Source organism: Erythrolamprus reginae, chromosome 1 (genome assembly GCF_031021105.1).
Source record: "Erythrolamprus reginae isolate rEryReg1 chromosome 1, rEryReg1.hap1, whole genome shotgun sequence".
NCBI classification, from domain to species: domain Eukaryota; kingdom Metazoa; phylum Chordata; class Lepidosauria; order Squamata; family Dipsadidae; genus Erythrolamprus; species Erythrolamprus reginae.
This window is the reverse complement of record NC_091950.1, coordinates 271,188,621-271,205,612: the sequence shown is the minus strand read 5'-3', so window position 1 is coordinate 271,205,612 and position 16,992 is coordinate 271,188,621. Positions and strand designations below refer to the sequence as shown.

The following is a 16,992-nucleotide window of genomic DNA, read 5'->3' as shown; positions in this document are numbered from 1 at the left end:
CTAAGGTGGGATTAGAACCCGCCATCTCCCAAATTTTAGCCTGGGGTCTTAACTATTACACCAAGGACTTTTTTATTTATTCCCTCCTATTCCCCTTTAGCCAAAGCAGTTCTTAAAACTGTCATTATTGGGTAGCACTTGGGAAGTAATAACCAGGGATGGGAATCACATCCTCTCAAGTTCATGTCCATCAGCTCCTCATGAAGCCCATTGGAAGCCCAACAATGTATTCTGTCGTTGTCACTGACCATGGGGGAGGACCAAATAATGATAAACTTAATAAGATGTCATAAGAAATACTTGTCTAAAGAATGTATTAATTTCTGCTTTACAGTTTGATGTCCAGAAACTGAGGATTTATTGCAGCCCAGAACAAAATGGCCGTGAAACAGCCTGTGAGATACCTGGCGTTGTGAGTATTATAGAAGATGACTAAGAACTGTTGGATATTTCTCAATAAAATAGATTCTGAGAATTGGTTTGTGCTTGTGCTAAAATTATGTCAACATAAGCAATAATCTAGGAATTTAGGCTGCTATCCATCAGACAACTTGTCTAAAATTCCACAGGGATGATTTTTTCCCCCTCCCAAAATATATGTGTGATTGCCCCTGACTAAGATGAGTATTTACAGATCTCTTTGTTGAGCTGTTGGATATCCAAAGAGACCATGGACACAAATTAGCTTTGTGTTTTTTGGCAGTTTTGAGGGATGCAAAAGAAAGGCTTGCTTGTGTGTGCAGGTTTTAAAAGAAGTTTTAATTCCATCATTCCCGCCCCCCTCTTTTCGTTTCAGAATGGAGAGGTAAGCCAAACAATGCACATTTGTACAAATGTAAGGTAACTTTTGCCTTTCCTATCTTTACATTTCCAGTAAACTTGCTATTAATCAAGTGAGGTAGGAATGTTTTGTGTGTTTGGGATATGGGATAGAAGGAAATGTGGGGTTTTGCTATTTGCAAAATATTTTTTTTATCTCCATACTGAGGAATTCTCCTTCAAGCAAATAATTCAATTGACGGTTGTTTCAATTTTTATGTTATCTTGATTTTTATTTGGTGTACAGACTATCTTCCATTACTCATTACTAAACTGTTTTTTTATATTACTAGGAACATTCAGTGCTCACATTGATGAAATATACCATGTATGTAAAATATACACATGCATATTTCATTCATATTTATATTCTTTGCAAATTTCATATATAATATAGAACGATATATTATGCTTTTAAGGAAAATAAAATGCTAGAAAATATTCAGTTTTTGGCAGTTATAAGTTATTTTTGGTGACTTATTTCAATTATACTTGAAAGGAGAAAATATCTGGACTTTGGAAAATACAAGGGATGATTCAGTGGAAATTTCTCTAATTACAGGCCCGGGAAAAAATCCTTGATAGATAATCCTTACATTTTAAAAAATGTGAACTTGTTACCTTGTTCTTTGCAATAAGCAGATAATATTTGTGCACTTCTATGTGAAACATTCTGAAAATCGGGGTACTTTCCCCTGTAATACAGATTTGTTTGTCTCTTGAGCAGTCTGTATGATTTAGAGTTCTTGATAATTTTTTGTTTAGATCAGATCAGAATTCTTTGTCAGGTGAACCCAGACTGTTTTTTCATCTGACCTAGGAATGAGCTGAGAGGGGTACTATGTAGTTGGGGACATTTTACAAAGGTGGGAAGGATTACATTTGGGCGGGTCTTCATTTTTTAATTGGGATGTGCTTGTTTAATACTTACAGTATAGAAATGAATTCCCCCCTTCCTTAAGATAAGAAACTATGCCTTCAATTTTCAGCAGTTATGGTCCAAGAAGCTTCCTGACAGGGGTGCACCGTATGTAACCTTGTTCCAATAAATAGAGTCTTCACTGAATTGCAGCTAATCACCAGGGGGTTGCTGATCTTTTAAATTTCGTTAGGCAATGGCAAAGGTTAAGTCTGGAAACCTTTGAATATAAAGAAAATGTTTTGCCAGTGATTGCCTCATTTTGTATTTCTGCTTAATTTTTCTATATCTGATTCATGGATCCTTCAGAATTATCCATCTCTCCCAGATTGGCGATGCAACATTCTGTGAAAGGCACCCAAGATTTTAAATTATAATTTTTTCATAGAAAATCTGTAGGAATAATTGTTATCTCTTAGGAAACTGAAGCTGCCCTCTGATTTCTAGAGCAAAGTTTGTGTTGATATTATGAAATTGTTTTTGATCATCAAAGCCGGTTTGATTATTTTGGGGAATTTTAGTGGAACAAGTGTAAAAACTATATTGGAGTTGGTATTTGAAAATATTTTTTTCTTTAATAGTGCAAGAATGGACCCAGTGATGTAGGATCTACGCCTCCTCCTTGTATTTGTCCTCCAGGAAAACAGGGACCTCCAGGCCCCAAAGTAAGTGGACCTTGGATCTCATATAGGTGGTATTTTACTTATATGGTTGAGATAACGGAAATGTTTGTGGATCAGTGCACTACTGGCTAATCAAGTTGTCAAGAACTGAACTTTTTCAATTCTCAGAACTTCATTAAAAACCACATTCTGACGATTTTGCCCTTCATATTATCTTTTTTCCTCACATTTTTATCATCCATGTCTTCATGGAAGTCTTAATGGCCACTAAGTAAGACTTAAGTTTGCAATGGAATGAATCATTCTAGAGATAATTGAAATAATAGATAAGATGCTTCACAGATTTATGCTTAAATAATCATTTTAGAATTTAGCAGTCCTCCTTTAAAAGACTAAATTGCAGAAAAATCAGTGAAATGTCAACATTATGATTTCTCATGTGGAAAGCTTTGCTGTACTAAAAAAAAGGAATAATTGATCCCTTGATATGAAGTAGGAGAGACTTACATTGTAAATGAGGCTTTTTAGTGAATTGGTCCATTGCTGTATTATTTGTTAGAAATATAGCAAAGTCCCACAATTTAATGTTTACTTAACATGTTTAAGTTTTACTATAGCTTTCCCAGGGTTTGGTTCATATTACTGTTGGCTAAGACATTGTAGCTAAAAAAATTCTACCATCTTTGATCTGGTGCGGAATGTTCCCCTAATAGTCCTTATAATCTCATATATATCAGAATATATATATATATAAATATAATCTGGCCAACTCTCTGGGGCCTCAGCCAACTATTATGCCCTTTTAACATAATACGTACAAATTTTTTTATTCAACTATGCATGTTAGGAAAGTTTATAACAGTTTAAATATCAAGAATAAGGCCACCTCCTGTGAAAGTAAGAGCAATTGATGAAAATGTTTCCCATGGAAAAAATTAGTGCTGGATTGTAAAAACAAGTCCTGTGTAAAACATCTTTGGTTTACCTCCAAAATTTTACAGTTTTAAGAATATGTTAGAATATGTTGTATTTTTTAAAACATTCTTTAATTTTCTTTAAATGAGGTAAGTCCATATAATGGAGAAATAAAACAATTCTCTAAATAGCTCCAGTTGCAACCATTTTATAACTTTTTAGGATGGTGAGGGAATGTTTTAGGATGATGGGAGGGCAACCCCCATCTTTAAACCCCCAAACATTGACCTTTTTCTTCATCCTGTAAGCACTGCAAGGTAGTTGCAATTTCAGTTCGCAATGAATGATCTTTTCTAGAGACTGGAGAAATGTTTTGTGAGTCTCACCTTATTCTGTACTTTGTCTTATTTCTAGGGTGATCCAGGACAACCTGGGAATCATGGTTTCCCTGGAGAACCTGGTCCAGATGGTAAGCCTGTGAGTACTAAAAACTTAGTCACCTTCAGTAGTTTTTAATGCAAAACTGATAATAAAATGGACCAGAATGTTATTTTGAAAAATAATAGTAATAATGCAGCCTAGACATATTCCTTAATACAGAGAATTAAGATTCCTACTTCGTATTGAAAGGTTTGGTATGCCAAAAAATAAATATTAATATTTTCCTTAAAATTTAGTTCAGCTATTTGTATCATTTTCCAAAATTAATTCTGTTTTGTAGCCTCTAATTCTAATATTATTAAAGACACATGCAATGTAGCAACCCCCTGCCCCCGCAAAATGAATCTTGCTCAGTTTAGTGCCCTTCAACTATCTTGGCCAATTTTTAATTGTGAAATAAAAACCCCCTCAAACCATCAGATTACCAAAGGCAGGTATAAAAGCCTTTCACAATTTGAAATCATTTTATATTCGCAAATGGTCAGCTTTGCTGTTGTAAAAGTGTTCTTGCAGTTGCAATAAAAATATTTTGGATGCTATGTTGACTTAATTTAAAAATGTTATTTGCGTAATAGCATTGTAAGATATACTACAGAACCTTTTATGTGCCAATCCAGTAAGGATGCTTTTTGATTACAGAAGATATCTAAAAATTCAGATTAGTTTAACCTCCGTCCTAACAATTAAAGTAGGGAAAATGAAATACTGAAATGGAATGTCTTCAAAGTTCAGAAATTTCTCCAGAATATTCAATTCTTTATAATATACTCAATGAAATTAATCTTAATAAATAAATAATAATAAAACAGCACAGACTTTATTATTTTTAATACTACTTTGGGTGTACTTTTCTTGCTCACAATATGTTTCCCCCCTGGTTTGTGAATACTTCTATATTTCTATAAGGCTGTTCTCTTTTTGGTGGTCACAGTATATTTGGTTTCTGTATCAGTTCTACATGGAAAATCTGAGATAAATGCTAGTTGGAAACTATAAATTTTAGGGATATTGCCAATTGCTTGAGGAGTTCCATGTTATAAGTTGTCCAAATTTACTTATTTTGTTTTCTTAGTTACATTTTGGCCATGCTCATAGGTAGAACAGATGGTTGGAATTATTATGGTGGTTCCCTTTGGATGCAGACACTGTACTGTTATGAATAGCACTACCAAAAATACACATTTCCATGTATTGAAGATTGGAATGGGAGAGAGTCCAAGAATAAAGAAATCCTAGTATAATGTTCAGAGAGGACCAACAGCTCACAGAATCAAGATCTTATAAAAAATGGTTCCTTTTTTATGAGGGAGGATTGACTTGAATAGTTCAGTTAATTATAAAACTACGATTTTGCCCAAATGCTGAACTCTTCAACGGAAGAAGGAAAATACTTCATATAGATTTTATTTAACTCTCTTGTCTAAAGGTTGGCAAAATTTATTTTAAGGAACTGTAGTAGATTATATTATGTCATTCCGTAGTTCATCTTCCCCAGAGTAACCCTTTGTCAATATTCCCAATAAACTGTATGATTGACTAGCTATCTGATCCTAGATTTTCTCAGATCAGTATTCTTCACAGTAAGAATATAAGAAGAGCCATGCTGAATCGGGCCAAAGCCCATCGAGTCCAGCATTCTGTGTCACTCAGTGGCCCACAAATTGTACATGGGATCTTGTACATGGGGATCAGAAGGAGAAGGCAAAACCCTCTCTTTCCCCTGACCCCCAACAAATGGTATCCTACCTGTCTCAACCAACATAGAGGCGGCACTTGGACATCCATTTCAATAACCACTGATACACTTGGCATCCATGAATCTATCTAATCCTGCCTTGCAGTTATCCAGGCTGAGAGACAGTATACAGTAGTTCTCGACTTACAACCAAAACTTACACCCTTTCTTGCCATGGTTGTTAAGTGAATCTCTGCAGTTATTATGTTAGTAACTTGATTGCTAAGTGAACGTGGCTTTATCATTCACTTTGCTCGTCTAAGTGAATGTGGCTTTACCATTGACTTTGCTCGTCAGAAGGCTGCAAAACCTCAGCCATCATAAATGTATGCCCATTTTGATCATGTGACTATGGGGATGCTTCAACAATTGTAAATGTGAAAAACAGGCATAAGTCACTGTTTTTACTATTATTAGTAAATAATATTACTATTATTGTAACTTTGAATGTTTTCTGAAGATGGTTGTAAGTTGAGGAGCACCTGTAGTTTGAACTGTTCTGAATAATACTGCCGACAGAGATTGATGCAGAAAAATGAGAGGAACTAAATACTAGAAATTCTGCATGCACTCTCCCTGAACATACAGGTATGAATTGCGCTTAACAACACTGACTATGGCATGTCTTCATATTTTGATGAACATGGGGAAGAGCCTTGTATGGGAATAATGTTTAACAACATGTAATGTTTTCTCCATGTTCAGAGTCTTACTTGTTATTGGAAGAATTCTTCCTACATGGAATTGCTCCATAAGTATGGCTGTATGTGCTTAGCAGATGTTAGGTGGTTGTTTCCAGAAGGGCATCTTGAAAAATTAAACAATGACAGTTCATGCTGTTACATCCAGGAGATCAAAACAGATTCTATAGCAGTGTTTATGCATCAGAGATTTCTTTATGAGTCTCCTATACCTAAAGCAAGAATGCCTTGACTGTGTGTTCATTAGTCATAACTAGAATGGACATTTTTTTCTTGACTGGGGCATGAATTTAATAATGAAGGAGTGTTAGGGCTGCTTTTCCAGTTTCTATCGTTTTTCAGGAAGGAAATGTATTTTCTTAGCGCAACACAAATAAGGATATACAGTACTTTATTTAGTGGAGGTATTCTCTACTAAATTAGTAATGTGTTGATAAGACCACACTTGGAATATTGCATTGAGTTTGGGTCGCTATGATATAAAAATATGTTGAGACTCTGGAAAGACTGCAAAGAAGAGCAACTATGCAGTGGTGGGCTGCTGGTGGTTCAGACTGGTTGGAGCGAACTGGTAGTTGCGACCTGTAGGTGGGCCTGCTCACCTGCCTGGGCCCAATCCAGCCCACCCACCTGGGTGCAATCCTGTCCTATATTGCTGTGTTTTTTGACACTGCACACCTGCGTGGACAGCATGCACAAGCGAATCCCAGTGTTTTTTGATGCTGCACCCATGCACATGTACGCTCATATTCTCGGTGCTGGATGAACCAGTTGTTATAATATGTAATGCACACCTCTGCAACTAAGGTGATTAAAGGTCTGGAGACAAAAACACAGGAAGAATGGTTGCAAGAATTGGGTATGCATAGTTTAATGAAAAGAAGGGTTGGAGTGATAGGATAGCAGTATTCCAATATTTGAGGGGGTCAACCAATTCCTCAAAGCACCTGAATGTCAGAGAAGAAGCAATGGATGTAAACTAATCAAGGAGGGAACCAAACTAGAAATAATTTCCTAACAGTGAGAAGAATTAATCAGTTCTCATCTTACTTTAAGAAGTTGTGGGTGCGGCATTACTAGATATTTTAAAGAAGAGATTGGACAGCCATTTGTCTGATGTGGTATAGGACAGTGATGATGAACCTTTTTCTTCTTGCGTGCAAAAAATGGGAGTCCGCGCATGTGCTAGTGCCTGCACCTGTCACAACACATATCCCACATGCACCACCCTGCGCTTGCATGCATCCCTGCTCATGCACCGCCATTGGGCTGTTTTTCATCCTCGGGCTTCCCTGAAGCCTCCGGAGTACGAAAAATGATCCAACAGGCAAACCAAAAGTCCATTTTTCCAAACTTTTGGTTTGCCCATTGGGCCGTTTTTTGCACTCCCGAGGCTTTATAGAAGCCTCCTGAAGCCTCAGTAGGATGAAGACAGCCTTCCCCAATGCTGAAAAACATCTGATCAACGCACACATGTGCACTGGAGCTGACATAGGGCAGTGCCTTATGTGCCATAGGTTCCCCATCGTGGGTATAGGGCAGTGATAGTGAACCTTTTTTTGCTCGGGTCCAAAAGAGCATGTACATGCGCTATCATGCATGTGCAAGTGCCCACACCTATAATTCAATGCCTGGGGAGGGAAAAAAACAGCTTCCCCCACCCCCTAGGCCTTCTGGAGGCCCGAAATGGCCTGTTTCCCAACTTCAGGTGGGCCCTATCGGGTCAGGTTTTGCTTTCCCCAGCCTCCAAAGGCTTCCCTGGAGCCAGGGGAGGGTAAAAATGCCCCCCGGGGGCTCTCTGGAAGCCATAAATGCCCTCCCAGAGCTTCTGTGGGAGCCAAACATCAACTGGCTGGCACACAATGCACATTGAAGCTGAGGTATGGCAAGGGTTCCTGTGCCAGCAGATATGGCTCCAGGTGCCACCTGTGGCATCTGTGCCAGAAGTTCACCATCACTGGTATAGGATGTCCTGCTTGAGCATAGGGTTGCAGTAGAAGACCATCAGGATCCCTTCCATCTCTGTTATATCCTGAGAGCAGATTTTTTATAACTTTTAGAAGAATCAGATTAATGGCTGAAGAAATAGATGCCATGTGCACTTTGGTTATAAGAAATACAGAAACTTAATATAATTTATTATGATTTCATGTAAATGTAGATGGTGCTCATAAAGTCTCCATAATATATTATAGCCTCTGGATTATTGATAAAAAGACTATTTGCTATTGATAGTAAGTGGGAAGTTACGCTGCTAGTATTTTTAGAAGAGAGAGCCACATTTTTGTTGTAGTTTTTATTCTAGCTGTGGACAAAGCTTCTTAGTAATGATATAAATAACATTATAATGGAACATGTAAGGAAAAAAACCCAACCATTCTTGTAGATTTATAATCTGGCAGTTCTACATGTTTTCCTCAGATGAGTCAGTTTTTCAAGTTGAACATTTTTCACAGTATGGAAATTTTTTGAAAAGTTATTTTAGGAATTGCGAGGGCTTTTAAAAAGTATTAAAATCATGATGCAGCTCTTGGTCTGCCTAAATGGCAGTCCTATATAATACTTCTTAAACTAATTGGAATGTATTCCTAATTGTTTTTGTTAATAATTGAACTGTAAATGAAACAAAATGAATATTCCTTAGCCATAATGGGAATTAGTATAAAATAAAATGGTCTTGAAATTAATAATAAAACCTTGCATCCAAAGTCATATACTTCTTTTAATGAAAACTTGCTCTGTGGGCAGGTCTATTAAGGGATAGAGGCCTTTCCTAATAAAGTTTTAAATATCATGAATAGTTTGAGTTAGAGCCATAATCCTTCGTTGCATACAAACCCAACTTTCCACAGGCATTCATGATCCATGGGATACATGACCTACTGGATAAGCAGTAATTCTGAGACTGTTTATACAGAAAAGATTGGGAATGTTTGCTTGACTTTGAAATAAATCATAACTGGATACAGTTATATTTTTCTAATGAATTTTGAATTCTTACATAAGTAGCAGATGGAACATCAGAATGTGTGTTATTGGATGTCTTATCTATTTAATTATATTTTACTTTTATTATTTTTATGAATAAATCAAGCTGGTATACATACACAGTTCTTGTTCTTCCTCCTATTTCTACACAACAAAAACCTGTCAGGTGGACTGAGGTGTGTGAGAGTGAGTGACTCTCTCCAGCTGGCTTTCATGCCTAAGATAGGACTAAAACAGTATCCTAGTTTCTAACCTTTACCAGTAGACCAAACCAACTCTCAATATCTTGTTTGTTTTTTAAAATCCTTTAAATAAAAGTATTGCTATGGAATGAGAAAATTTTCCTAATCCAAATTTCCACGAAAATGCTTCTTGGTCTTACAGGGAAAATGAACAAATATGAAATGTAGCAAGAAAATGAAACTGAAGATTGTTGATTTAGCATAAAGTCTTAGAAGGCCTACCGAAGATTGCTTGGAATGTATTGGTAGCTAATAGCCTGAACCACATTGCTTTATTCACAATAAATATAACTGAAATACAAAAGGTATTTTACTGGAGTAATTGTAATAATTTTTAACCTGCTCACTGGGAAAAGCATTCAGAATAAGGCTCTGTCCTAATGTTTCCCTCTTATTAGTACCAATATCATGTATATAAAGAGTTATATCTTTGTATACTACCAATACATACTTGACTGACTGACTAACTAACTAACTAACTAACTAACTAACTAACTAACTAACTAACTAACTAACTAAACCATGATTTAAAAATAACACTGGTGTGTGTCAAATGATCCCAATTTACCTTCCAAATATATGCAATAAAATAATAGGTAGATTTCCACCCTCGAGTTACAACCATTCATTCAAGCAGCCATTCAAAGTTACAACTGTGCTGAATGAAGGAGATTTACGACTGGTCCTTGGAGTTCTGGCTGTCATTGTGTCCCCATGGTCGTATGTTTGCAATCTTGGCACTTACGCTTGGCTCATAATTACTATGTCACGGCAAGCGGCGCTCTCATGATTGCACATTTTACTGTTGTGCACTTTTTAACTGTTCCCTGCCAGATTCCTACAAGCAAAATCAATGAGGAAGCCAGCAGGAAGCCCAAAGTTACCCTGGCTCCCAACACCTGCCTCCCTGTGGCACCCACATACTTGCTGGTGCTCTGGAGAAGCTTTCAGCAGCACTCCCCCCACCCCTGTGGCACCTGCACACCCACCAGCCTGCTTGCCAGGGACTCCCACTTCTTCCCTGCTTAACAACCTGCACAAGTTATGTTGGCAATGTGGAGACAGTCCTATGATATTGTGCTTTATAACCGCGCCACTTAGCAATGGAAATTGCTGTTGTAACCTGTGGAGCATCTGCAAAGACGAATGGTAGTAGAGGTGGTAACTTCCTCTATAGCCATATCCCCACAGCTGCTTTGCGGAGCAACCTTGCTGACCAATAACTAGTAGGAAAGCATGCCCCTCTACATCTCAGTCTCCCTACAGTAGATCTTTACTGTGTATCCAAAATGGGTCTGCCCTGAGCTATTGTCGATGCAGCTTTAACGTGCACTATATCATGGACTGTGATTGGTAGTTTCTTTGGCAAAAATTCCAGCCCTTCCCAATGTCATCCAACATGTAAAAATATGTTCACCAATTGGCATGACCACACACTTGTAATTCTGCAAACTGCATTTTTGATTTTTGTTAAATCTTTGCCTTTCTCATTATACCATTGTCTAATTGAACTTTCTCCCCCCCCACCCCCGCTTATTCTTGGGTTGATTAGTTGACCAGTGGGTTGCAAGAAAGTATTTTTTTTAAATCTCTTAGCTGCCATTTAGTTGTCATCCAATATGGTTGAAAGTTGGATACAGCAAAGTATTGAAGAATTGGAGTTTGAAATCAGGAGTCTATGAGTTCTAGGCCTGCCCTAAGCAGAAAAGCTGGCTGAATGTCTTTGGACCACAACACAGTCATCACATTTTTACATTCCCTGAATGCCATGCAGTTATGGGGATTTTTTTTCCTGGCAGCTCATCTCTTTTTCTGACCTTTTTGGTTTTTGGACAAAATACGATAACTACTATTTATTACTTATTGCCAACAACTTACATAAAAATCTAATAAAGTAAACTTTCAAATATGAATTAATTTTGGTGGAATGTACTTTATGATTCCATGTGAAATTGAACTTTATATCATTCATAATAGTTGGTTTTGTTAATGAAGATAAAAGGAACATTCAACCCATTTCCTTCCCTGAGATACAGAATTGATTTAAATAGCAGCATAACCATTGTGGCCCTTTTTAAATCAGAATTGCTCAAAGGGGCATATATGAGTTGGTATTTTCAATGATGTGTTATGTTGTTATACTATAAAATAGGTTTTAGACTTGGAGAAGGAACTTAGAACATAAACGTACAGTATCTGTTTATTAGGAATCAGATTTCTGCTCCTCTTCTATCAACCATCCATGAAAAATGTACCAATAACTTCACTGATATGAATGCATGTGGGAATTCCTCATAGGAAGTTGCCTTCCATGTACAGTAGTTCTGATTCAAAATGGGGCAAACTGTGTAAAGTTCAATCTCTTTGTCATCTGAAATTAATGGATGGAATAGCAATAGCACTTAGAATATATATCTCTTCACAGTGCTTTTACAACCCTCTTTGAACAGTTTATAGAGTCAGCATATTGCCCCAACAATCTGGGTCCTCATTTTATCCGCCTTCTAAGGATGGAAGGCTGAGTCAACCTTGAGTCTGGTGAGAGACGATCTGCCAAATTGCAGGAAGCAGTCAGTCAGCAGAAGTAGCCTGTTGTACTGCGCTCTAACCACTGTGTCACCTTGGCTCTAGAATACATCTAATTCAATCTATTTGGAGGATAATGAAACAATCCTTAATGACTACTTCGCTGTTCTGCTGGAGAAGCTAGACTGAAATGTACTCTTTTCCCCCCCAAAATTCTATTGGCACAGTGATACAGTGTTCTCTCGATTTTCGTGGGTTTGAACTTTGCAAAAAGTCTATACCACGGTTTTTCAAAAATATTAATTAAAAAATACTTCACGTTTCCCCCCCTATACCATGGTTTTTCCCGCCCGATGATGTCATATGTCACCACCAAACTTTTGTCCGCCTTTAATAAATATTTTTTTAATAAACTTTAATAAATAAACATGGTGAGTAATAATCTAAATGGTTGCTAAGGGAATGGGAAATTGCAATTTAGGGGTTTAAAGTGTTAAGGGAAGGCTTTTGATACTGTTCATAGCCAAAAATACTGTATTTACTTCCGCATCTCTATTTCACGGAAATTCAACTTTCGTGGGCAGTCTCAGAACGCATCCCCCGCGAAAATTGAGGGAACACTGTATTTCCAGTTCTGTGTACCTGACAGAAATTCTACAATACTCAAGGCTGGGCCATGAAAATGTTGTTATAGATAATTTAAAGCAAAGTAGTCAAACATGCAATAGTATTACTCTTGGGTTTTTCTTTTTAGGGTTATCAAGGAGTAGCAGGAACTCCAGGATCACCAGGGATTCAGGTAGGTCCACTATGTCTTTTTATTTAACATTAGAAAATGCTTCTGTAAGCACCAGAATGGCCAAAATTGGGAAAAGCTGTTCTAAGAACCTCTGCGAGACAACATTTTACATAATGGTTATTATAATTATAAATACAATCCATAAAATTCAACAAGTTTCCTAATCTAGATTAATTTTTTTTACAAGGGTCCACGTGGCTTTCAAGGTGTGAAAGGCGAACCTGGCACAGATGGGGCAAAGGTAAGGCTAATTTAATGCCTATAATTCATTTTAATCAGTAAATGCGGCATCTCATAAAACTCAAAATATTTGAAAGGTAGTTACTAATGTAGACATTATCCGTTTCAAATACTGTATACTTGATTGCCTGAACAAATGTATGATTTATTTTGAGTTGCTTCTGAATACTTCTTGGTTTAGAGATATCTTCTGCCATGGTTAGATCATTATTTACTGTGTTTTTTTCCTATATTTAAAATTTTCCCAAGTCTGGATGTCCAAATAAATACAAAAGATAGGTTCATTTGTGTGCTCTTGTGCAATTTTTGCAAGTTTAAGTACAATGTATTTTGAAATTAGGTTTTGCATATGTTTATGATCCTACTGTATAGGATACCAGGATTTTTGAAAAGTTCATAATAACATAATCGTACATGTGATTATTCAACTCTTTCTTTTTTTGGAAATCATTCTGCACATATGAAAAATCCAAGCATTTAGAATTGTGTTGAATTGTTTTTTTAATGGAATATGGTATACACTTACACTGCATAGGTCATAGCTTCTCTATAGCCATCACTCTCATATAATTATGTGAAAATTCATCTTGACCAAATTACTTTGTATTCTGTGTAGTATTCAGAAAGCTCCCTGTGAGCAATGATTTTCCATTCTTTATAATATCAAAATCAGCTGTGGTTAAGAATGAATTTGGCAATGAGTAATAAGAATAATAATGAATAACAAAATGTTTACTATGGCCCCTTAATGAGTGTTAATTCTCTAAGGTATGCAATAAGCATTTGAGCCATATTTTTAATATCTCAATTTCTTGTAAGATTAGTTCTTGTTATTTATATTGCTTGTGAATCACCATAAAACTAATAATACAACAATCACTCTGAAGGAGAAGTAAAAATAAAAATTACACTGTTCTATAGGTAAAATGTTGCGAGCATGAAAACACCTGTTTTTGGATAATTTTGGGGTGCAAAAAATGAAAATAACATTTAAAAATGTATTTTGGCTCTAGTTTCCATGATATAAGCAATCAACTAATGAAGTAAGGTTTATAAAATGCATGATGCAACTTACACCATAGATTATATAGTCAGTATTAGTGATCAACAGAAAACCACCACGTATACCAAAATGATGCAATATTAGCTAATATTAAATTACCAAATTCCATAAAAGACATAGTATCTGTTGCTTGACGAGTTAGACGACATCTTTAAACATTGTTTTATGCTAGTAAATTTAGTTATGCCTTGAACCTGTTTAAATAAAGCAGATAATTTCTGTTATATTTGCGGTGAAGTTACTTTGCATCCCAAAAACAAAGGATCACACCTGTGATTAAGAAATCCTACAACTTGTATTTTGGTTGCAAAATAGGAGACCAGGACAAAAACTGGGCACCACACATATGCTGTAATTCATGTGGATTGAGACTTGTCCAATGTTTCAATGGGAATAAGCTTTCTATGCCTTTCGCAGTACCAATGATTTGGAGAGAACCAACATGTCATGTCAGTAATTGTTATTTTTGTATGGTGCCTCCAATTGAGAAAGATCTTACTAATAAAAAAAAAGTTGTTTGTGCAGTATCCAAACATTCCATTAGCAATATGTCCAGACCTCATGGAGAAGGACTACTGATTCCAAAAGCGCTTGAATCTTTCGTGTTGCTAGGATGAGTGTATTGATTTTTACTGTTTTTATATTGATTTTTTTTAATCTTTGTAAGCCATCTGGAGTTACTGAGAGAGTTGGGCAGCCATATGATTTAAAGAGTCTCAATGGTGCAGTTGTTAGAGTACAGTACTGCAAGCTATTTCTGCTGATCACTGACTGCCAGCAGTTTGGCAGATCAAATCTTAATAGGCTCAAAGTTGACTCAGCTTTCCATCCTTCCGAGGTGGGTAAAATGAGGACCCGGATTGTGGGGGCAATATGCTCGCTCTGTTAAAAAGTGCTATTGCTAAGATGTTGTAAGCCACCCTGAGTCTAAGAAGAGCGGCATAAAAATTGAATGAATAAATAAAATAAATAAATAAATATAAGGCTAAATGCTAAATATAGATTCTTATAAGTAAATAAATAGCAGATTGGATGCTAGAGGAAGGAAGAAAAGGACGAAAAGATTACAGAATATACTGAGTTATAGAAATCTAGATTAGATGCCATTGTGATTTAGTTCAAAGCTACCTCAAAAAGTATATCTGAACTGAAATTTGAGTTAGTCACTTGAGGTCAAGCTGTTTGGGCTTGTCTTTACACAAAATAATGGTTTTGCAAAATGTCAGCTTCAGACATTTAAGAACATTTTCCTATTTCTTCAAAACAAAATTGACTATTGCTCATGTTCAATTGTTTGAGGGTAGAGATTATTTTGAAGTGCTTCAGAAGTTGTGAATAATCAGGACTTTAATTTATTGTCCAGATGTGGATTATATGTGCTGGTACAGATTTACTGTTCCACGTACTGGCAATATACCATTTAGTTGTCTTATTAGAATAGGTTAAGATGAGCTTGCAAATAAATCATTGGTCATTAAATATAAAACGGGGAAGGAAAGGTCATATCTGGCAGTGACAGAAAACAGCAGAGTATCAAGCCATAAATAAAGTTACCTGCTAAACTAACTTCATGAATACAGCCATACAGATATATATTGACTGAATTCTCTGAAATAATGAAATGTTTCTACTATCCGTAATTCTACATAGTAAATATGTTTTTAATGTTTCTGTGTGGAGTATCTGTTGTAAGAAGACATTTCTCAACAAGAATTTTGGTGGGGGCTGGTTCTAGGAAGAACATCATAGATTGTTTGTTCTATGTTTTGTACATTCCAGATAGTTCATTTCTTAATTATTTCAAAATGCAGATGTTGGGAGCTTCTGGCTGATGGCTATTTATTCTCTAGGTTTTTTCCCCTAGCTAAAGCAGTGCCCTTTGCATTTGTTTTTTTACATCATTTCTTCATGTCCTAAGATTCAGCAGCTAAATGTTAGCTCAAGGATGCCTTGGCATCTTGAGCAGACCAAAGAATTCATGGTTGTGTACTGCAGAAATCAGTGGTATAATTCTTATTTAGAAAGCAAGCCCTGCGGACTAAATATATTTGTCTTATTTACTAAGTGATGCTTTTTGATACCTATTTATTTATTTAACATATTTTACGGAGATTTATGTTTTCCTCCCCCCCCCCCCCCAGGGTGAACGTGGAGTTCCAGGTTTCCCCGGACTACATGGAAGTCCAGCATCTAAGGTTCAAACCAAATGCTTCTTGTAACAATGGGTAGGATGTTTAAAAAAAAAAAAATCAAGGGATTGCTAAAATAATAAAAATCCTGTCCTCTTTATCTCATTCAAAGTAAAACAAAAAATCCATAGGAGTGATTACTCCATGTTTTATTTTTTCTTTCTTGAAGAAGAGCACAACTTTTAGTTCAGAATATTGTCAAATAAGAGGTAGATATCCATATTTCTGGAAGTGGTGATATCACATAGACTGACTTGTTTATTCAGTTTTAAATAGTTTCCCCAATTAGATTGTGATACTAGGGCAGTGCTTCTCAAATAATGGGGTGCGTCCCCTGGGGGGGGGGGGCAAAGCAATTCCAAGGGGGACATGTGACTCTGGGGAATATGGGTTTTTTTTGCCACAGAGAGTAGGACATGTGTCCTACTTGACACTTGTACCGAAAACTCTGTTGCGTTCTTTGGCATTGTATCCAGAGCAACCTGTTCTAAAAGAAAACGTCTTGCGATTTCAATCAAACTTCTTGAACTCGTGAGATGTTTCCTTTTAGAATGGGCTGCCCTGAACCCAATGCCGAGAAACACGACGGAAGTACTGGTACAAGTGTCAGGTATGTAGGATGCACATCTCGCAGTGGGGTACAATTTGGGGGTGGCAGGTCAGTCGGGCTAGGCTGCAAGACACACATCAGCGAAGAGTTGAGGGGGCGCAAAAAGTTTACTTCTTCCTGGGTGGGGGCATAATAGAAAATAATTAAGAAACACTGTACTAGGAGAAGTATTTTTCAATGGT

The 16,992-nt window shown here is 36.6% G+C and overlaps 1 protein-coding gene across 1 annotated transcript in view; it reads left to right on the top strand.

The window, feature by feature from the left end:
- COL21A1 (collagen type XXI alpha 1 chain) overlaps window positions 1-16,992 on the top strand; it is an 81,148-nt gene that overhangs the window by 17,969 nt on the left and 46,187 nt on the right. The window contains exons 6-12 of the mRNA XM_070738931.1: window positions 335-412; window positions 797-805; window positions 2,320-2,403; window positions 3,691-3,753; window positions 12,664-12,708; window positions 12,896-12,949; window positions 16,153-16,206. Of these exons, the coding sequence (XP_070595032.1) occupies window positions 335-412; window positions 797-805; window positions 2,320-2,403; window positions 3,691-3,753; window positions 12,664-12,708; window positions 12,896-12,949; window positions 16,153-16,206 (387 nt within the window). The remainder of the gene's footprint in view (window positions 1-334; window positions 413-796; window positions 806-2,319; window positions 2,404-3,690; window positions 3,754-12,663; window positions 12,709-12,895; window positions 12,950-16,152; window positions 16,207-16,992) is intronic.